Raw genomic sequence first — 23228 nt, forward strand, 5'->3', positions numbered from 1 at the left:
GGCCCCGCCCGCTGCGAACGGCTCCGCCCGCCCGGCCCGGGCGGCAGGGGCGGCCGGGGGGACGGCCCTGAGTGTGTGAGTGTGAGTGTGAGTGTGAGTGAGTGTGTGTGTGCGCCCCCATAGCCTGCCCAAGAGCCCCGAGGCACAGAAACGCAGCCCGGCTCCAAGCCACGAGTACCGCCCCACAACGGGACTGGGCATTTCCACAAACACGGCCTTGTGCGCACAGATGTACAGCACGAAGTACGTTCCTTGCCAGGTGTCAAGAGACACCGACTCGCGTGAAGGAGCCAAAGTCCTTGCCTAACTGCACTACGTGTCCTCTGCACTCTGTTTTGTTAAGGGAAAGGCAGCTAAACATGTGTTTACACATGTAAACGGGGGCAGAACAAGCTTTCAAAATAAACTACGAAATCTCAAACGGGGGGGTTTCAACATATGATCATCTTTCCTCTGGTTCAGGATTTCATCAGCATTTTAGCAACTCCTTCATGTACAGCAGAACAGGACAAGGCTGCCTTCTCTTCTGAAGGGCTGGAAGTAACCCCTCACTTTTGCTTTTTGGTTTTCCTTTTCTCCAGTGTGTCCCTTTTCCTTCTCCCCTACTTTCTCCATAGACCTGGCAGTCTCACTTTCCTTCTCCATGCAGTCTATGGGCAGTCTTTGTGGCATGTAGCAAATATATTAAGGAGTTCATACAATCACCAAATTTATATAATGCCATTTTAGATTAGAATGAACAAACATTTTCTCTTTTTCAAGCACTTTTATTAGGAAAAAAAATATGAAAAAGGTTGTGTAACAAATAACATCTCTGAAGTTGGTCATACTTTTTCAAGTTTAAATTGAAATCTGAAGGTTGGGGTTTTTCACCCCACAAGAAGAGAACACTTTGTCCAAGTAATGATTCTGTTGGGGTCTTTTGTTTGTTTTTGTTAATAACCAGAATGTCCATGCTCAGAAGTTTTTGAAAGTATCTGCATGAAAACTTAGGACTGAATTTCATATCCCAAAGGATCAAGATCCTGGTCCAGAAGTATCAGAGAAGATTCCCTCAGCTTCTGTAGAAGCTTTTGGAGTTCTTCTTTTGAAAATACCTGAGAATAAATAATAAAAAACCAAACATCATAAAGTTATATTTATTTGCAATGAACAGTATTGATTAAAAAAAGTGGTGGTTAATTAATTTTTCTATTTGATTATTTCTCTTTAAGATAGTGTGATCATCAGGCATTTCAGAAGGACATTAAGTAAGGCACGGGAGGTTAGACACAGCATCCAAAACCTGAACATAGGCTCAAGATAGCTCTGTCTCATTCTGGGGGTGTCTTTAGGCATTTGGAGGCAAAGATAGTCATGGCTAAACCAAATGCTCTAAAGCAAAACCTGCTTATATAGTCTTTGAAATGTAATGGAAATAAAGAAATCAATTACAATACTACAGCTAAATTTAGAATCACAGAATCATTTAGGCTGGTAAAGACCTTTAAGATCATGAGGTTAAAATTCAAGAGCCCCCATCCAAAAATTAGTAATTGCAGTACTCAGAACTGGTTGTCAGAACGGTGGTCATTATCCCCAAAATTTCGAAGTTAACTCTGATTCCTTAAGTCATAACACAAGGAAACCTTTTACTACTGCAGTGAATGGGAAGCGATCAAGAAACTTATGATGCTAAGGAACATATGGTGTCTTCCTCTCTATATAGAAGCTTTTTCCACAGCCAGCCCACAGAGCTTTCAGTGTAGGCCAGGCTGCTGCAGCCCTGCCTGGCTCACCGTGTAGAGCTTGTGGCGCTCGGAGGCGACCATGTCAGCAAGGCGCAGGCACTCCTGGTGCTGGCCCGTGCTGTGCAGCACCGTGTGCAGCAGGAAGCACATCATGGGCAGGCACAGCTTCCGCAGCAGGCTCATCTGGTGTGCTCGCTCAGGGTCCTCCTCGGCGTCCTTACCAGAGCAAAGTAACATGTCAGTATTAGGAAAATGTACCTGTCACAGGCAACTCAGCATAAGCACGCAATTGGTACTGTCAGAGGCAGAAAACTGGCCTCAGCAGCCTGGAGTGGACTCTCAAGTGTGATCTGCATGGTTACTCAGGGAGCAAGCTCTAAATGCTCACAGCAAGGCCAGAGCAAATTGAACAGGAGCACATGAAACTAAATGTCACAAAGGTACAACTACATGTGATCTGTGCTTTGTGGTCTGCGTCATGACATAAAAATTCATTTTACCTCTCTGACGTCAACCATCCATCCTCCATCAACAAACAGCAACACATTGTACATTTTCTCCTTAACATCAGCTGTAAGAGCATCCAAGAGGCCTTTCCAAATGCCATAATCCATCTGGCAAAGAAACAAAAAATAAACTACTGCAGAACAGGATAATTTCCAAGGCTATTTTAAAACAGACTGCAACAGGCAGTGCAGCTCCAATTCAAATTAGAATCTTCAGTCAGTGGCTAAAACTTAAAAGCCTGCTGCTCACAACTATTTCCATCCTTTCTTAATGCCCTGTCCACAGAGTCAGACAGGTTGTTCAAAAACAAAGCCACGAGAGGAAGATAATTTTAAACAACCTATTCTGCCATGCTTATAAAACAAATGTTTATGTTAACTGAATAGGGTATATTTTTACTGACCAGACCTGCAAAAAGAACTTTACTCAAAACAAAACTGCAGCATCTTTTAGAAAACAGAAGGTGCTAATACTTCATAGAATTAATAGCAAAATCAAGGGCTCACATTTATTAATAACACTAACAATCAACACACGATAATATTTACTATTACAGTATTTTATGTAAAGCTGAGTCATTAAAAAAACAATTTATTGTGCAGTTGCCTTATAACTCTGTTGTCTCATACTCTCTCAACATATTATTTAAGGACTGTATTATATACTAAAAATAGTATATAATACAGTCCTTAAATAATATGAAATAGCAGTCTTCTACTTTCTTTCATTGAACTAGACTGCCTCTAAAGCAAGAACATAAAAGTTTACAGTAAATAAGGTGGGCTTCCACCTACCTCATACTTCTTTTCTTTATGTTCATGGGCCACTTTTTCAGTGAAACTTGCTTGTGGTAACAAAGACGGCTTCTGTGGAGCTGAGTTCATGTGTTTAAACCATTCATTAAAGGTTTCATGGGCTTCCTGGATTGCATTGGAAACAGTGTTTGGGTATTTTTGACTCATCTAATAACCAGAATGTCATTGCATGCACAGGTTTAATGAATCAAAGAATCAGAAGTTAAATCAAATGGACAAAGCTAAAGTTTCACCACCAAGGCAAAGTCACCCGTATTTCTAAACAATAACTTGGAATATTGCATATTTGAAACTCACCAAATATGCACGAATACATAAGTGTTCCCGGATAGCATTGTCATCTTCAGCTGGAAGCGGAGTATCCATTCCCTGTTCTTCCCACTGGTTATATATTTCTGCTATAGAGTCTTGGGGAATCTTCACAAACACATCTTTTGCAGCTTCATGTTTCTTGGATGCTATGAGAATGTGAATTGGGTATCAGAGCTTTGCAATTTCCATACCTTATCTTCTTAAGCTGGCAAACCCATGCTTTTTAATAGACTAGATCCAGTTATATCAAATGTACTGCCAAGAGCCAATGAGAACAAAACCAACATTTAAAAGTAAGTCTATAGTATTTGTGAAGCTTAGTACCCAAGAACTTCCTCATGATTGCATTGCTTTGTTTAAGTGCTTCTGCCCTCTGTGCAGGATCAAATACGAGCCAGTCAATTACATCTATTTTCAGCTGATCCGCCTGTAAAAAACAACACAGAGATTCATCACCATTTCAAGCCCACAGCTGATGCAACACACATTAGATCTGGTCAGGGAAATACACAAGTTTGGAAAGCATTGCAACACAGTAACAAGGATCGATTTATTCAAAAGCTTAGAAAACCTCTGCCATCTGCAATAATTTTAAAAAATTAATTTCAAAGTGTTCCCAAGATATTCAGAGCATCATCTCTCAACATTTTTTATGGATTATGATGTGTTTTCCTCAATTTTTAATACAAATACACTGTACCAACATGGTACATTCATGGAGCTCTTGCTATAATCTTCAGGGGCACCATCAGCCTGCAACCACAGTTTTCCAACTCTTGTTAGATAAACTACCTTTTTGTCTTAGGGAGCTTAAACTTTGTACTGAACAGCAAAAACATTACCACAGATTTGCAAATGGTCAGTTGCTTTCTAAGCAGTACTTTGAATAGAGTCTATTAACATTACCTTGCTGTCCCTAAAGCACTGAGTTGGATACAACCAATGGTCAACAGCAGTGACAAGGAAACTGTCAGCAAAAGCAGTGTCTGCTGTAGCTAAAAATGCCACTTCAGCATCTTAAAAGGTACATCTGAGATCCAAAGTACTAATCCTCATAAACTGCAGAGGCTATAACAACACCCTACTCCCACCTACAGCATAGGGTGCTGCAGTCGTTTCAAGGGCCTTATCTTCACTTAATGTTTGTATACAGGTAAGCACACACCCAAAGAGCAAGGAAAAGCAGAAACAGAGTTACAGATTTGTGCAATATCCTCACTTGGTCACATGGAAAGTACATTTCCCTCCTAGGCTTTTTCAAGGCAATTTTCACCATTGTTGAAAGAAAAAGATGGCTCATAGATGGTCAGAGACTCTGTAGCTGATTGCAAACTGGACTATCTGCTCTGTAAAGCACTCACCTCTGTTGTGCCTGTGTCCAGCACGTGGTCATGGTGGCTGAACTCCCCAGCATCCTTCTTGCGGATGTTTTCAACAACGGTTTTTGTTATGGTTGCAACATCCAGACCTGAGTTAAAAGTGAGCTGTGTAAGAACTATCATGAATTCAAACTTGACACAAATTGAATTTCAGACTCCAGTTGTTGATCTTATTCCTTACTACTGGTAATTCTTATCAGTCTGTTCAAACACACACTGTCAGAATAAATTACAAGCTTTTGTGTGATCTCATTTATTGCAGATATTTTACAAGAATGAGATTTGATATAACACAGAATACCAAATATAAGACAACCAATAAGTTCTTCAATCTGTGCTGAAGACAGCATATAGATATATCTGCTAAGATCACTGATTCCTACAATTCTGACAGCAAGACTATGATTTGACAAGAATGTACCAGGAAAAGCTCAGAATAGTTCTTTTACAGATGCTTAAGCAGGATGTGTTATTTTTGAAACCTTAGCTGAGTTTAAAAGAAAATGATTGAAAAATGACTGAAGAGAAGTTAAGACATGAAATCTGCAGGAAATCTGCTTTGTGCATTCTGGGTTAGCACAGAGGCATTGTCAAGCAATGGACAGTGTGCTGCTTCATTGTAATCCCCTTCTAGTTTCATGTACAGGCCCAGAAGGAAGTTTACAATTAATGCAAGAAAATTACCGTGGCTAAGAACAAGCACTATAAATTGGACAAAAAATTTAAGATACTCATAACCTTCCTAAAGCCACAAAAAAGTACGTACTTTTATAATTAGTTCTCTGAAATAATATGAACATGTCAAGTTTCAGAGCATATATTTGAGATAGGCAGCTGACTTTTACTTCCTGGTGTATTTGGACATAACCCAGAAGCAGTGATATTTAGTTTAATTCCAGGTTAATGAAAACACACCTATACACCTACTTGAAGAAGTGATCAGAAATTAATTTTATTTATCTGAAAAAAATAATAATAGGGGAAGGAAAGAGTGTCATATTCATAGCTAGGTTTTAGAGGAAAAACTACTGAAAGACAAAATAACCCAGGATATAAAATGATAATTGGACCATCAGGATCTCTCACCTGCTTCTTTTGCTAACTCAAGGCAATGGTGGCGTTGATCGCTCTCAGTAACATCTTCAAGAAATAAAGCGTACTGAGCCACAGCAAGCTCTGGGGGCAGGTGGCTGACATAAAAGGCTATTAAATCTGTGTGCTTCTCAGACACCAATCGCTGCACAGTATGAAACAAACACACAGAATGAGAAGCAAATATGTAAGAAGCAAATATACACAAGATACCCACTAATATATAAATATATTTACAGATACGCATACTATATTCCTTGGTGCTTACACTTAAGTGCTTACACTTAAGTAAAAACATGTACTGGGTACACCCAAAAATGTGTAACCAGTTTCTGATTAATTTATTCTAACACAGGAAGATTCCACTCAACTTCTAAACAAGGATCAATACAATTGTCTCATTTAAGAACTGCTGACAGAGAATTTGTGTATTAGGCAAGCTTCCATGCATCTCCTGAGAAAACAGTGTTAGCTGCATCATAGCTCTTATCATCCTGTAACCTTAAGTCTGCTTTTCTTCCTCCTTTATATCTAAATCACATCAGAGAAAACAAACAATATTTCTGAAAGCTTACCTGAATGTAGGTCTTTAGGACTTCAACAGAAACTTCCTCCTTATTGCAAACAAATATAAATTCAATTTTAAATCAGATAATGTGGAAAATAAAATAAAAGATACTTGACAGGCTATCACTATTAGAACAGCCACAAGGTTATTTGCCTATTCCTGCTTCAGTAATCTACACAAACAGGCTCAACTGGAAGAACTGTTTCTCTTGGAGCATGATTAAAAAAGCATGTCTTCTGATTCAAAGATTTAATGTTCCAAGGATTTCCTTTTTCAGCAAGTGGATAATACAGCCTTTGATCTAACTGGAATGTTATTTTTTACAGGATTTAAAAAACTTTCTATTTTACCGTATTTTTTAAATTAATAAACAAAATGTCAGGTACACAGATTACTACTGCAGTGTAATACATGCCCTGTTTTATTATGGAAAATGATAATTTAACAGGGTATAAATATCACCTGACTCATCTGGAATAGCCTATACTAAACAACCACTATAGGCTGAGCACCTGAAACTGCTTTAGCCAAGACTCAAGTGTTTGTTGCTGTCATGAATTATAATTTTAATTTTATATGCGTTTATCTATATGAGCTGTATACAATCAATATACAATAAACACCATAAAAGCTTGCATTTCTGGCTCCTTCCCGTGAAGTCTACTGAGGGTTGATTGAGTAATCATACAATAAATTCATCTACTCTAAAACTGTAAAGGCAGAATCAATTGTTACAAATTCCCACAATGGAATTAATGTAGGAAATTACACGTTTTTTGTACCCTCTGTCAAACATATGCTAATGGTTAGTTCTACTGCACTTTAGCTTAAACACCTACTCCATAAAATTTTGAGTCTAAAAAATTAATATGTATACATATACACACACACATTCCTCTTATTTAGCTAAATGTTAACTGACTTCAAAACAGACTTCCACAAGGAATTCAAGCAATGATTGGAAGTATGAATAAACAGTAACTCAGAGCTGTATTTAAATCATCTAATGAAAACTCTTTTGTGTTTTCCCAAAAGAGGTTACATTCAAAAACTTACTTGACACACAACAGCTTCTAAATTTTAAAATAGAAAAGAAGAGCCCCAAATTACTTGTGATATTGTCCAAAATGAGTAACTACAGCTATGTCACCCCTCTGTGTATTTAGCATAAATAGGCCAAATAGGTAGTAGGCTATACTTGGAGATAATAACAAAGTTTCAGCTGGTACTAATTACCTCAAGCAGAAGCATTTATGAGCTTACAGCAGCAATAGGTACCGTTCCAGCAACTGTCTATAAGAACAGGTTATATTTAAGACATCTTGGCTGCTATGAATAAGCCTAACATGAAGTTTGACCAAGGACCTTCTCAACAAAGGGTTTCTGAGTAAAATCCACCATCCTCAAAACCCAGTTTTTAAGCTCAGCTGGAAGGGAGGAGGATGCTCTTTTCTCCTTTAGGCTCCAAGATCAACAAATACACTATTGAAGCATGCAGCTTCTCCTCAACCTGGCAGTAATTTACCATCATTCTATGTTGTCCATGTACTTGCACAAAAGAATTTCTACTTCCAAGACTGGCTACTGCTATGACAGCAAATCAAGTACAAGTGAACTGACCTTGGTCTGCATACCCAAAGTGCGGAAAAACAGAATAAGATGTGTCATGAAACGAAGGAGGTGTCCTGGGAGCACACTTCTGTCCTTGGAAAGCCACCTGCTGACTTCCTCCATCAAACCTATAACCACCAAGGAAATGTCTGCATTAGCCATACCATGGAGACAAAGAAAAAAACACCCAAGAAATATTTCCAAATGATGCATTTATTCAACAAATGTAATTGAGTCTCAGAAGTCCAACAACACAGAACAGCGACAACTGTGGAAAGATGTAGCTGTTTGGCTTAAAAATGTACTGTATGTATCCCATCATTTCTCAGAAGAAGTTATAGCTACAGTCTGGCATGTATCCTCACACATTTACACTATTTCATTACTTCTTTGAAAACTACCTTGTAGGTCAAACTGTTCCTACAGTTCTTGATTAGAGCATAGCTTTAAGGCAGAGCTTGCCTACTGTGCGCTTCTAAAAATCCATTCATACAGAAGTTTCTGGAAAGGTTCCTCAAAATAATGTAGTCAGTTGACAATAAAAAAAAAAAAATCATTTAAGAGAAATGCTTACCATCCACATCTCCAAGTATAATGAATTTCTGAATCACATGATAATGTTCTTGATTCTCCTCTATAACCCTCTGGAGACAAAAAAAAGAAAATTCAAACTTTGAATAAATCTTCTAGCATAATGTATGAAGAAAACAAACTTATAAATAAAGCAAAGGTTCCTCAGGGGAAAAAAGCTATCCTATTTCAAAGGGTATCCTTCATAAAGAGCAAGAGAAAAGGCACTTGCTGTCTCGGCATCAAATTAAAGAACATTGACAAACTAAAAGAAAGAACTGGAATATAGATCTGTGCAGTTAATACTTTCATGGAAGACAGCCAATTCCAAGGGCTTTTTGCTCTGAAGAGAACAAACAATGATGTTACAGGTAAGATTTACAAAAATCACAGAAGAAGCAACAATGCGTATAAATCCTTAAAGAAAAGGCCTGTGAAAATTACTTCAGGAAGAAATTCCACCCTCTCCCCAGAGGAATCAACACATTAATGCATGAAATGCAATCCAAATCTAAATTTGCTTTATGGTGAGGATTGCACTATGTTACAAAGGCAAATACAGCTGGGTGTATCTGTAGCTGACTGCATGTTCTTTGTCTTAGCAATATGATAAATGCTATGTGTCCATTCCATCAAATAAAAGTAACTGTAGTTTCAATTTAATCACTGCAAAATAACCTTTAAGTTTTGTATCCCCATCTTACATGAACTGAGTATTTTGGGTGCTAAAAGTAACAGAGAATCACAGTCTAAGCAAATATGCTTTTAAATTTTGAAAGGCCTGTTCTGAAATATGCACACAAATCTATGAAGAAAATAGAATGAAATCGATTTGGAACATTTTACTGAAGTGTTGAATAGTTGATTTGTCTGTCTGCTTTGTATGTCTGACAACATTTGACAGCCATCTATTCCTTTAGCACACCCAGCTAGTTTGGCAGATACAGGGCAAGGCAACATAAAACCTGTATCACTTTCACTCTTAAGAGGGTGTAGCATGAAGAAAAATCTATTTGAATTTGGAAATCACACTATTTTGGGGATAGAAAACATGAAACAAATTAGTCATTGTGCATATTTGAGCATTTCAGTAAAGAGTGCAGTAAAAAGTAGAACCCAGTGAATAATCAAAAATGGTAAGCAGTGAGGAGAAACATGGCAATTATTACATACCCTTTTGTCCGTTGCCTGAAGTTCTTCAAAAACTTTTTCTGAAGTCCAGCTTCAAAGCAAGGGAGAAAAGACAAAAAATGTTACCTTGAATAATTCTACAGAGATTCCATACAGGATACTTTGTGGAGTGTAGCAGCAGCATAATTTTACTTGAAACTTACTTTGTTTCTAAATAATCTCTAGGGAGATCTTCCATCTCCTCTGCAGTTACTACTGAGGTTCGTATTTCCTGCTCGACTAGAGTGTCCACCATGACCCTGAAATATGCCCAAACAGTATCTTCCCAGGTATCACAAACTGGAAGAAGCTACATATGAAAAAAAGAGTAAAAATTATCAAGAGATGGAGAAACACAAGAACCCAAACTGAGCAACTATAATTTAGGATCAGATTTTCAGGCACCAAAGCAGTGTAGTAACCACCTTAAACAGCAGCCTTTCCTTGACTGAGAAGTCTGTAATATTTAATTAAGACATGTCAGTACTAAAAAGAGCATGTCTACTAAAGCAATGTTTGTTATTGTTCTGTTTACTAGATCTTTAAAAGTACAGAAACGAGTAACTGCAATATTTCTGATGATATTGCACATATGAGAAAGGAAATACACAACTACCAAACACTGTTTAACTAGGGGGCTTGACATACCTGTTTGAGGTTTCCACTCAGGGCTGCATAGATTGCTCTTTCATATCTATTAAACTGCTCCTAAAAGAAACAGTAAAAACATCCAAACTTTAAATTACAAAGCATTTAAGTTTTCTAGTCACTTTAAATTTTATTAGAGATTAATCCATTGCAAAACCTTCCATCTAACAGATTCCAAGTAAAGTTGGAAAATCCAAAATAAGAATAGCAAGTGACACTCCCTTCACTAGCATCCTCTTGTAACTTAATTGAAAAATTTACATTGACCTGGAAAGAAAGCAACATTTTCTTTCCCATTCAAGATGAAGGCAGTGTCAGTGGTTTTACTTTCAACCAGAAAAAAGAGTCTGACGTTTCCTGAAAAAGTGGTGCTGATTATGTAGATTTCTCACAATGCATAAATGGTATTTCAGAAATCCTCTTAGAGGCATTAATTGTGAATCCTCTAGGCAGCAAACACAGAGTAGGTGTGTTTACTAAAAATCCCATTTCAGAATTCAGAAAAGTTCGCATTTATATATTAATAGAAAAAATAGCAGCATTGTCTTACCTCTTCAGCCATGCGCCAGCAACTAATTTTCCAAATGCACCTGTATGGATTGCCTTCAACAGGCTCCAGCTCTTTTCCTACATGTAAAGAATAATTAAAAAAAAAAAAAGAGAGGGAAATGAAAAAGAGAGAAAATGTTATTAAAAAAAGAGAATCCAGTAACATCTAAAAAGCGATAAAGTCTATTTTCATTTCATAGCCTGATTTCAATCCCTTTAGAACTCTTCCTAAAGCATTTTGATGCTTTTGACTGGACTGCAAGGTGGCTTTTCTGGCTGTTTTGGTGAACTGCATCTGTAAGTTACAGTAATTTAAAAACTTGGCTACTATCTAGCTTTTAAAAAAATAATGCTTTTGGCTGTAACATAGCTACAGTGTCTACTTTTGAAAAAACGCAAAGTTAAGGGGAAAAAAAGAATTTTTATATCTTTCATATTTAAAAATGTCACTGCTTCAGTGCTGCTATTTTGCATACATCTGCATGGGCATTTATACCTGTGTAACAACAGCTTAGGTAGGCAGACTCAAAAAAAAGCTGGGACAGTGGTGTGGCGTGCAGATAAGAGCAACAGGCTATCAAGATTTGAAAAGAAAGAAAACATTAAGCCTTCCACACCCAGCTATAAACAACACTTAGACTCATTATTGAATTCCTTGCTAAATCCTGCAATGTACTGAACATAGAGAGAAGCAGCAAGGTACTGTGTTATAAATGGGGAACCATGTGCAAGGAACCAAGAAGAAAGGTACTTTACAATTTTCAAATATTTTAAAAGCATCTCTTTCTCCTGCATTTACATTTGCTGAACTGTAGTCCTACTACACCTTTCTGAAGCTGGGGATATAGTCCAATTTGAGTCTGTAAGCAGCAAAATGTGTGCTAGCTGGCATAAGCCAAATGTTAAGAAAATACAGACCCAAGTTAATATAGGGAGGTGGAGAAGATCTGTACAAAACACTGAGACATCTACTTCCTAATGATTATGTCTGACTTTGAGAAAGAAAGTGGCTTTAACATGTGTAGATGGATACAATGAACTTTCAAGTAAAATAATTTCATGTTAGTTTTTTACATGTTCAACAGACATGGTAAAATATTCCAGATATCAAAAAAGGCTCATCAGGTGAAAATAAAGAGCTATTTCTCTTTGCCACAAACAGATACTACGAGATCTTAGTATTTTTATATCTGTCTCAAATGCACTTTAGAGCAGATACCTCCATTTATGTTAGGATCATGATACAATTTCCAGCCTTCCAAAGTCGCAGCTCTCCAGGCCTGACCACATCGTTTGCATAAGCGCTGTGCCTGAAAAATAACGCATTTTCTCAGCAACACACTTCAAGGTAGGAAAACATCCAGCTGCTTCTTTAAAAATGAGAATATTATTAGAACAGTTAATTTTATAGAGATTCTACTACGTGGAAAATAAGCACACAGGATCTTAAACTCAAAACAACTGAAAGATTTCAAAGTAAATGTCATCCTTTTTTCACCTTCAGTCAGTATTTACAGCAATGTAAGAAATGTGCTACAGCCTCATCTTTGTTAGCTAAACAGCTGTTATGCATCATTCTGGTAAGTCTAGTGTAAAGCATAGCCCTTTTGCTTATATGTTTAATTGTTGTCTTCATGCAGTCATCTACTTTCCCAGTTCACTCAGCCTTCCCAATCCCAACTGAAGCTGTAAATCTCTACTCATAATGCCCTGCAGCAGTATGCTCATGTTCCATACCATCAGAAAATGAATACACATGCACCATATTGGAACAGAATATGAGCAAGTACCCATAGTCCTCACTGAAGGTCTTTGGCATGAGAATCTCAAATCCCCTTTCCTCCCCTTTACTCAAATGTCATTATGTATACACACCTGATAATCCATTGATGATTAGAGACACAATTAGGAAGCCCTTTAAAGCATTCTGTCTGTTTGTCTTGGCAGTATTTAGTATCAAAACACAACAGTGAAAAAATATCATCAAACAACCCAAACACCCAAAACTACATTTTTTCCATAACACCTATTCTACACCCAAAATTATTTAACTAGAAGCAAGCTTGATTACAATGCTAATTTGGCAGTCAGTATTGACAACAAATTGAAAACTGAATCACTACAAGCCAAATTTAAACAGACATTTTAGTACACAGCTTATTTGCTTTTACTTCATTAAAACTTACTACCTCATCTGTCATTCCTGCTCTGATGAGAGTGAAGAGATACTTCAACAACCTTGCATCATCTTCTTGGTCCAAATCATCAAGTGGCAGTTTCTGTCGAATAGGAGCATCTGGATCCTGCAAGGAAAAAAGTCATCACTCAACCTATACAATAGATGTCATCACATCTACACAATACCTATATGTCTCTTCCATTAATGTTCTGCCCTGTTTTATAATTTGGAGTCACTTTTTCATGTTGGCACAACAATCTGTACAACCCATGTAATATTGAGCATGATACTTGTTTTTCCTCGAATTTCTCTTATTCCTCTTCTGTCACTGTTCCTATCAGAAAGAGTCAATGCAAATAATTTACTCCACTGCCTTGTTTTTTGCCCCAAATTTCTTATCTTCCAGCTCTTCTCACCTTCAAACATCCTTTGCTCTTCTATCTGCCTACCAGACTGGTTCTCCTCCTTCACCTTCTATCTGAGAAGGTTTTTCACAACAGCTGCACTTGCTTCTATGTAATCCAAAGTGATTTTCCAAAGCCAATCAATACCTCAGATCACTCCCCAATTGAATTAGCCTCCTATGGCTGCTTTGCTGTCACTGAGGCAGCTCATCACCTTGTTCTAATGGATGGCCCTTTCTTTCCTTGACTTCTCTCCTATTAGCTTTTATTACAGAGCTCTCCAAGTACTGCACTACGACTTGGTTTTATTGTACTGGTTACTGCATAAAGACAGCATTCCCTTATCTGCAAGGTCTCCCCAAAGAGTTTTAGAAGCTTCTCTGCTTAGGAGCACAGGTTTGTTTTAGTCATAATAAAGCCCTTACTTTGCCAAATAGATCACAAGTACTTGTGCGGGGGGTGGGGGTATGGAACTGATTGCTGAAAGAAAACACAAGTCCACAGTGATCCATGAAAGAATTTTTGAGGTGCTCTGCCTCACAGTTTCTGCAGCCATTTTTAGATACAACAACTACTTTTAGAAAGCACAACTATCTAAGAATTGGTGGCAATCTGTGAAGATAGCATATTTCTCTAGCCCATTTTGAAGCCAAGTCCTATTTTCATATAATACTTACCAACTCTGTTACCAGAGGACGAGAACTTCCCATGTATGTACTTGACTGTCGCTGTTTCAGGGCGTGGAGTGTGTTATCCCTGAAAGCAGTGAAATGTTTTACAGAAAAATTACTTTAGCAAGCATCTTTGAGTAACACAAATATTGAAAGACATATTTTGTTACATAGAATATGTTTACAGAACAGACACTTGGTTTAGCTGATATATCCATGAACTATGCTAGTGTTGTGAAAACATAACATTTCAAAAGTACAATATTAAAACTAATGCACATATATTCGATTTCTTTCAAAAGATCTGTTATTTCAATCATTCATGTATTCCACTATTAACTGACTTCTGCATAAGCAGATTTTCCCATTATCATTACTATAAAGTCAGTCTAGTGCAGAAATTGAGGATAAATACATAATTCCAAAAGCCTGTATTCACCAGCCATTAAAAGCAGGTTTACTCTAGGCATCTAGCATGGAAGGTAATCTTTGGTCCATTTTGCCATAAAACCCATCAGTGATAATACAGGTGACAATAATGGCTTCTGGTGAAGGGTAAATGACACCAAGTGATTAAGAACTTGGGCAAAAACTAAAGCCAGACAAAGATTAAATTACAATGGTTTGATGGTTTTTCCTTTCATCTTTGCCTCCCAAAAGGCACTAACTGACTTGTGAGGTTTACTTCAGTGGATGGGTAAGAAGTCTCAATTTTTATATGTAAGAATTATAAGAAAAGAAGTGAATGAAATGAAATGAAATGAACAACCTAAAAAGACCACTTCTTTTCAAGAGTGATTCTGTGACTGTGTATTTTATGCTTGATGGGAAAATGTATATAATCAAAGAAAGTCTGAACTCACCAATATACTGTTTTTGCATAAAACTCAATATTATCAGAGAAGTCCCCAATTTCATCCTTAGCAATGCTCTCTAGCCAATCCACCACCAGCTGGAATAAAATTAAATTGCATTTTTAAAACAAACCTCTAACAAATAATATATTTACTACTTTCCTCTCATCTCTGGATCCACTTCTTATCTAAGCAGCAACCAAAAGGCTGACAGATCCAAAAGACTATTCCATTTGCATTTAAAGAATCCAAAATGAAGGTGGTTGGCACTTTATGTCTGTTTCTCAGTGAATACTGCAGTTGAATCCAGTACTACTTAACAGCTTATCAATCACCATCAACAGTAACAGATGCTGCAAATAGGAACAGCTCTCAGCCTTTCATCCTCTGCAGAACACCCAGAAAAATCCTTCTCATCTTCAGCAACTAAGGAGCATCATTTTTATGCATACAATTCACACACACTTGAGCGAATGTTAAAAAAAAGTATTAGAAACAACCCCCAAAAGTTCACAGAGCATTAGTATTATGAACATTTAATCTATTTTCATTCCCATATTAAAAACTTTCCATCATACCTGACTTTGTCGAACAAGTGAATCTTTCTGAAACAAGTTGTCTACAGTAGTTTTTTCACTAGCAGTTAAAGCCTATTTAAGAAAAAGCTGATTATTACTTCATGGAAAAGAAAATTTCCACAGAACCAGAAATATCAACTCAAACACATACTAATTCAGAAATTTGCTACAAGTTCAATAGGCTGTATTTCCCCTCCCAATGTATAAATGCCTTATACATTGCTTTATTTGATCATTTACATCCAGTTACACTAAAAACCGTAAAAATGAGACATAGAATATAATTCACAAATATAAGACCACAGAAAGATTCCACACAGTAGATTCATTGATTCCTTGACTGCCTGCATATTATCTTAAATCCCATTTGCTACCTTAAAAGAAAAAAAAAAAACTTTTCAATGTCATACGCACATTTAACATCAAAAAGTGTGAAAAACAAAAAAAACCCAACCCCAGAGCCCTGATCCTTCTATTTGATCTCCTGCATTAATTTAGCTTTCATTAGACTTTCAGTAAAAAGAGAACAGAAGATTTGTTTTCCTAAAAAACACAGGTAGGAGGAAACTGGGTATTTTTGGCACAACAGTGATTAACACTGACAACTTAGCAGTGGGAATTGTAGAGGAAGCTATTTTATGACTGAGAAGAAAGATCTGCAATCATAAATTTTACAAAGGCAGAGTCACTTTACTTATTGTTTTGTTTTCCTAAGCATATTCTGGCAGCAAAGGCTGGAAGCACTGTATTGACATAGACAAGATGACTACAGCTCTAACAGGAATGCTAAAAAATTTGGGTTTCTCTTCAGGTAAATTGGAATCAGGACTGCAAAGGCTAGGCAGCTAGAGACCACGTTCTTCTTTTAAGCAAAGCAAAACTATCTCTGATCTATGGGAATGTCACAGCTACTGATGCAGATTTTAAAAATAAATAAATAGTTATTTCTAGTGAGTTTAGGGTTGCCTTGTGTAGAGCCAGGAGCAGGACTCAATGATCCTTGTGCATCCCTTCCAACTCAGGATATTTAAGGAAACAAAACAAAGAGTAGTTTGCAATAATTTTTACACTAGCAATCTCTCTTTAGAATGAAATATTTAGATGCACTTTTCACAATTGATGAAATAATTTAGTAATTGTCTTGATAAAAATCAGTCCCATTTTTCACTATTGAATTTTAAGTGACTGCCACTTTGAGATTCTAAAAGTAAAACACAAGCATTTAGCCTATATTTTGCTTATTTAGTTTCTTATATCACTTATAAAAAATGCCAAAAGAGTCCATTCTTACAGTGATATCAAATGCAGTTTCATCTTCCAGTGCAGACTGTATTCTGTCTCTAGAAATAAAAATGCAAACCACTAAAGATTAAAACAAAAGCTGAGAAAATTTAGCAAATATTTAGGCATAAATGCTTATAAAACTTTACAAAAATGTTCTTAAAAATGCTAGAAGTTGCAAAGGTAATAAGAACACTCCTATTTACAACTTTCATTTCTGTAAACAGATAACGAATAGGCATATATATCAGAACCTACTTCAATAAACAGCTTTTAAACTTAATAACAACTTAATAAACAGCTAATTAAGCTTAATTGCTTGACTCCATATTTATAAACTCCTAAAAAATTTGTCCAAGAAAGTTATCTCAGTACAAAAATGCAGTACTGTGCTTTTCTAAGGAATTACCTATAAAGTGAAGACAGCAGTCTCCATGTTACCATCTCCTGCTTGAGAAGCCACAAGACACTGGCAGTTTTGGAAAACTTCTGCTGTCCAGGAGTTGCCCGATAAACTATTTTCCCTAATATATTCACCTGAGAGAAATAAATTTATACAGAGTTAAAATTGCCAGAGTTAATTTTTTTGAATTTTTTCTATTTTTTTCCTAAGCCATTACAGCAATCTTTTTACTATCCTGAATGTTTTCCAACAAATGGGTTTGATTACCCATTCAAATGATGCTTTTATTTATAAAATAATACGATGATTTAATTTATTTACACCTGAGAGAAATAAGTACATTTTAATCCATGTTATTAATAAAAACATTTATACATCTGCTAATGTTTATTGCCACTTGACACTTTCAGTGGAACAGCAACCAGATGACAATTTTAGTATTCAGCAAGCTACACCATGGCAAAGCAGTGTTTGAGGAAAGTGAGATGCTACTCGATGCTAGTGTTCAGCAACTCATAAGCTGGAGGATTTAAAGTATGTATGTTAAGCACTGTGACTTCACAGCAACACTGCTTGGAGAAGGGAATGTAAAATAAAGTAAATAAAAACTAAGTAGCTACTTACCTGACTGTTACAAATATTTTCATACTCATCCACAAGATCAAAAATGGTAGTTGATGTATGCTTCAGAAAGGAATGCAGAAAGTCAGAGTACATGCTCATAGTAGCTAGGACAGATATAAGAAGAAACAGCCATATTAGTGAGTCACACCTTGATAAAAAAGCCCCCACTGAACTACAAAAACATCCTTCTGATGACATCTCAGTTTTGCAAATTTAAATGAGTACAATGATGATATGAACTATCTCACGAAGTCAGAAGTATTTATCAGCTAAGACAGTAAGATCTACAGAAGCTATGGGCTATCTCAGTTATAAAACTTTTGTTGTAAATACACCACCTGCAAGAATTTCAACAGTAAACTCATTTGTCTATCTCCACAAAACTAATCCAGTTTGCTTCCCACATCACTAGAGCATCACCTTTGCTCCATCAGAACAGACTCCATAGAAAGCACAAACTCACAAAACTCCAATAAACTGGAACAGAGTAATTTTATGAACTTTTAAAAATAGACTGTTTTTGACTAAGAAATACCAGCAAAATAATACCGAAATTTTTTAAAAAGGACATATATTTATACCCACAAATCAGAACTGGGATCAATTAATAATAAAACTTCAGATTGTCTCACCAGCTTCCCCAGGATCATCCTCACGTAACAAGACAGCACTCATAGTGACATCTTCTGTCAGATTGGACATGTCTGCATTTACAAACATCCCTCTCTGCTGAGGCGAGAGTGCCATTGTCCAGCTACTTTCATCCAACTGAAAGCACAAGAACATAATGACAATAAATTTTTGCCTTCTATATGAATGGTATATAAACAGAGAATCATAAAAAACTAATATTGAAATAACTGCCTTTAGATAAGGTACATATATGCCATAAAAGTTACCAGTGTGTCTGGTTTAGGGCAAATTTAGTCACCCCAGGACACAGTGTATACATGTATACTCTGTATACATACTGATCAACCAGAAGCTGAAAACTTATGAAGAAACAAATGGCCTGAATCAAACCAAAGAAACTAAAAAGGAGAATGAATTAAAATGTAGATAGAGAAAAACACCTTAACTTCTTTAGAGTTAATTTAAAAATAAATGGAGATAAGATACTTCAGAGGTCCCTACTGATAACTTTTCCAATCAGTATTTTTCCGAAGACATTGAAGTAGAAGCTAGTCAACGTCATCTAAAAAGCCATCAGAAGAGCTTGTTCTTTGAAGTCTAAACTTCAGCACTCTAGTGAAGCCTAATACTGAAGAATGCTAAAATAAGAAAAATCCCAAAGTTTTAACTTGCTAACATAAAACAATTATCTTTGAAGAATTTGTAAAAAAGCACAGTCAGGATTTCTGTAGTCACAAACCAATGTTGTGAGGACTAGCTTAACACACATGGTGTTATTTGGAAAGTCCTTGAAAACCTCTATTATTCCTCACTGCATCATCTCAAAGAACAACACAGTAATAATTAACACCAGCAGTAAACAGCAACAGCAGTAATAGCAAGATTGTACCACTCAGTTTGTCTTTGGAGCAAACAACACAGAAACTCTGAACTTGGAGTTTCCTATGTTGCACAGGGACAAAAGAGAAAAAGATGCTCTAACCATCTTACCATTGACAGACTGCCAAAAAGTCCAGAATTTGGTAGAATAAGAGGAGATTTCCCTCCTGTTCCCAGGATGGCAGACATATCTGATGGCTTCATGGAGCTGCGATGCAATGCAGTACCTGAGAGAGAAAGAGGCTTTTCTGGAAAGAAAAAGTATTTAAAACTACTCTGCTCTACCCAGAAATTCTGAAAGAAATTTTTAACAGGGACTGAAGTACTTATGCAGTGCAGATAGAAGCCTGAAAGTAGATTGTATTTATGCACCAAACAGGAAATATATCTTCAGCTACTAGAGCTCATTGTAAACACACATGAGCATAAAGAGCAGCACATCACCACTCATTCTTTCTTGGAAATTGGTCTCCAAACCCTTAAAGCAAAAGGCAGCCCAAAGAGGTGTCAACTAGAAAAGATTGCTCAGGACCTTGTCCAGTTTTATTTATCTCCAAGGACAGAGACTCCATAGACTATCTGGGCAACCAGTTCTAGCATTCAACTAGAATGCTAGCTGAATGCTAGAACTGCTAGTTTTTACATTAGAGTAAAAAAGGGGGTGTTTTTTTAATGTTCAAACATGCTAGTTTTTACATTAAAGTAAAAAAGGGGGTGTTTTTTAATGTTCAAACAGAATTCCTTGTATATGCTGTTGTGCCTATTGCCTCTTGACTTTTCAGGGCACCAAAAAAAACTTGGCTTTTTTTTTACTCCCTCCCATCAAATATTTATATATATTTACAAGATCCCCCAACCTCTCTCTCAGGATAAACAATCCCAGTTCTTTTCAGTCTCTCCTCATATGTCAGATACTTAACCTACTAACCAACTTTGTGGGCCTTCACTGGATTACAGCACATCCATGTCATTCTTATGGATTGTTATTAATTATTAAGTACAACCACATAAAACCTTTAACTAAATTGTAAGCAAACAAGCAAGCAGTCTTACCTGGCTGGTGAAGTAATGAATTAGGAGTTCGGGAAAGAAACTGGCTTTTGGGTGTCATGTTCCCAATAGTGTCATCCAGGGATGTAAGAACTGATTAATCAACTAGTTAAGAAACACTCTCCTAAACACACTTTTGGATTTATTCTAAATGAATGTGACTACTTGAAAAGGAAAAATATTTTGTCGTAACTCAAATGTTATGAAAATTACACATCTTGTCTTTCAAAGTAAAACAGTTTCATAAAACATTTCATAAAATGTTTCATCACAACCTTAAAAGCTGGAGGGTTAAAAGGGACACCACAAAGTGAAGTTCAGAAATATGAACACAACAGGTCTGGGACTCCTCCCAGTGGCTCAGGTCAAAGAGAATCCTTCTGCCCCATGAGGGGGTGCTTCACCCTACATCAACCATAACAAGAAAATCTGAGCCTGAATGCATTTTTTAAAATGCTTCCTCTCTCAGTTCCAGGTGCTCTGTTGCTCTACTTTTCTTCTTCCCATCAGTAACCAGGTTCAGTGCTCTAGGTATGATTTACTAAGAAGCAGTTGTATAAAAGTTTCAGTAGCTTGTGCTATTAGCACTCAGAAACATCCTGATTCTTAGCCACAATATCATCAGGGCAAATATCTCATTAGCTTTATTTCACATGCAAAACCCATAAGAACAAGCAAATGTACTGGATTCCTTTGCTATCACAACCATGAAAATACCACTATCTTAGCTGTCAAACTACATGGTGAGGGGGATTCCTTACTGTAAAAAAGCAGGGGGGGGGAAATTTTTATGGAAATTTAAATCTATGTCTGTGCACTACTCTTGCTATGCCAGTGGATGGAAAGTTAAGATACACTAGATCATCATAATACTCTGATACTACAATACCTGCAAATAAGCTTACAACCATAAAATTAAGATATAATGAAGGAAACTTATTTTTCTTTTCCAAAAGCTCAGAAATGGAGGCACAGACTTCTCAGATAGTTCTGGGTGGAAAACCACTTGAGTTCATACACCCATGAAAATCTAAGCAGTATTAAAAATATACACACCTGGTGAACACAGCAGTAAAAGATAAAAATTCTTTACAGAAAAAGGATACTAGAAACTCTTTTCTGAGAGCCTTGCTTCCGTCCAGGTCTGACCATCTCAGGATCATGGGGGGATGACACGTCTTCAAAACCATTTCTACAAAACAGCAGCATAGACCAAAAAAAAGCAAGTGAATTCAAGCAGGACATCCAAGGTCTTACTGTCATGCCAAAGTAACTCCACAACCAGGAAACTTAAAAGCATTAAGTCATCTCCAATCTTAGTACTAATGTCCAGCCTCCTCTGCAGAAATCCAGCACTGCTTATTAGCTCAGGGAAACGAGCTTGCGAGAAAACCCAGATTTTGTTCCTCCTACACCATAATTAACATTTTACTATTAAAAAGAGGGGGAAAAAAGGCTAGGAAGAGAAGCAACAGTAGGAAATTCCAATTTTGAACTGACAAATTAAACTGAAAGAATGGCATGACTTCACTACATCATTTTTTCCCCCGGATAACGCAATCATCACAGACCAGCAAAGCTCACGTGTCTGCGGAAGGGAAAACACCCATCCCAGTTACTGGGAGCAGAGCAGCCGCTCCCGGTGGGCTGTGGGGGCGGCGCGGCCACGCCTCAGCAGGCCTGGCAAAGGCCCGGCCCCGCGACCCCTCAGCAGCTCTCGGCTCCCGGTGAATCCAAAGATAAACTCAAGAAGCAACAGCCGGACTTAAAGCTCCCGGCTGACAAAGCCCCTCCGGTACGCTCAGAAGCCGCTGCAGGCCCGCTGCGTTTCGCAGCCCGCACTGTGCGCACCCGCTCCCGGCCGCCGGGGCGCGTCTCACGGCCGGCGCGGCGCGGCCTGGGCCGGGGCTGCCGCCAGTGCCGCCGCCCCTCACCTGTCCATGGCAGCTGCCTCGGCGCGGCTCGGCCCGGGCTCAGCCTTCCCGCCGCCGCCAGCGCCGGCCCGCGGCCCGGAAGGACACGGGCGCCTTCCGCCCGCGCCGCCCATGCGCCCCGCCCGCCGGGGCCCTGCGGCGCCGCGCTGGGGCCCGGCAGGCCCGTGGGGAGCGAGCGAGAGCGCCGCTCTCGCAACGGGTGCTCTCCGTTGGCAACCCGCATTGAGGGTCAGAGCTTAAAAAAGCCCCGTAGTGTAAAAGTGTCAGGTGCTGTTGGGGTTATCTCGCCGCACAGAAAAGGGCTCATGAAGCGCACCAAGGGTTTCATACACTGGGCTGGAGCAGCCGCCGTCCCGGCCTTTGCAGTGTCGGGTTTTTCACCAGGCTGCAAACGCGTGTCTGTTTCTTTCCCCTTTCTGCCAGTATAACTCAGTCTACAGACACCAACATAAAGGGTAAAGCAAGCACCACACAGCATCACTCAACTCTTCAAGGCTGGACAAACTTAACAGAATTATGAAATTACCTCTCCCTTTCCTTGCCTAAATTTACTTCTTACCTAATACTTTTTACCTAGAGAAAAACATGGTTACTACTTTATAAGCACAAACGACTGTGCAACTGACCGTGGATCGTTTTGCGCTCTAGGACAACGGAAAGTGTCCAAACCGAATCTTTTCACATAAACAGGCAGGTTCCGAAAAACACTTGCAAGTACTTGGGTATTTTTAGGGCTACAGCTACAGTGGGATACTTCAAGCAAATTAAACAGAAGGATACACCTGAC

At 37.9% G+C, this 23228-nt stretch overlaps 1 protein-coding gene across 1 annotated transcript; it reads right to left on the reverse strand.

Moving 5' to 3' along the window:
* Window positions 1–746: 746 nt before the first annotated feature.
* On the reverse strand, window positions 747–22562 carry NUP107 (nucleoporin 107). Its single transcript, XM_071423463.1, has 28 exons — window positions 22442–22562; window positions 21614–21699; window positions 20511–20600; window positions 19569–19684; window positions 18578–18713; window positions 17946–18049; window positions 17328–17455; window positions 16929–16977; window positions 15638–15709; window positions 15069–15157; window positions 14212–14290; window positions 13141–13254; window positions 12171–12261; window positions 10953–11029; window positions 10403–10462; window positions 9919–10064; window positions 9758–9806; window positions 8589–8658; window positions 8024–8142; window positions 6411–6449; window positions 5830–5980; window positions 4726–4832; window positions 3689–3791; window positions 3350–3510; window positions 3032–3157; window positions 2231–2344; window positions 1779–1946; window positions 747–1097 (listed from the first exon to the last, which is right to left on the reverse strand). The coding sequence occupies exons 1-28, from the start codon at window positions 22552–22554 to the stop codon at window positions 990–992; spliced, it is 2865 nt and encodes a 954-aa protein (XP_071279564.1). The 5' UTR covers window positions 22555–22562; the 3' UTR covers window positions 747–989.
* Between the last annotated feature and the right edge of the window lie 666 nt (window positions 22563–23228).

The sequence above is a fragment of the Agelaius tricolor genome, unplaced genomic scaffold (assembly GCF_023055355.1).
Source record: "Agelaius tricolor isolate 1412-34295 unplaced genomic scaffold, bAgeTri1.0.p SCAF_3, whole genome shotgun sequence".
In the NCBI taxonomy this organism is placed as follows: Eukaryota; Metazoa; Chordata; class Aves; order Passeriformes; family Icteridae; genus Agelaius; species Agelaius tricolor.

Bases quoted from the DNA above. Each gene is read 5' to 3' on its own strand.
- NUP107 (XM_071423463.1), bottom strand. From the start codon at position 22,554: ATGGGCGGCGCGGGCGGAAGGCGCCCGTGTCCTTCCGGGCCGCGGGCC. The intron at 18,714-19,568 runs GTAAGATGGTTA...TTGTGCTTTCAG, and splicing joins TTTTTGGCAGTCTGTCAATG to TTGGATGAAAGTAGCTGGAC. The intron at 1,098-1,778 runs GTGAGCCAGGCA...ATTTATTCTCAG, and splicing joins AGCGCCACAAGCTCTACACG to GTATTTTCAAAAGAAGAACT.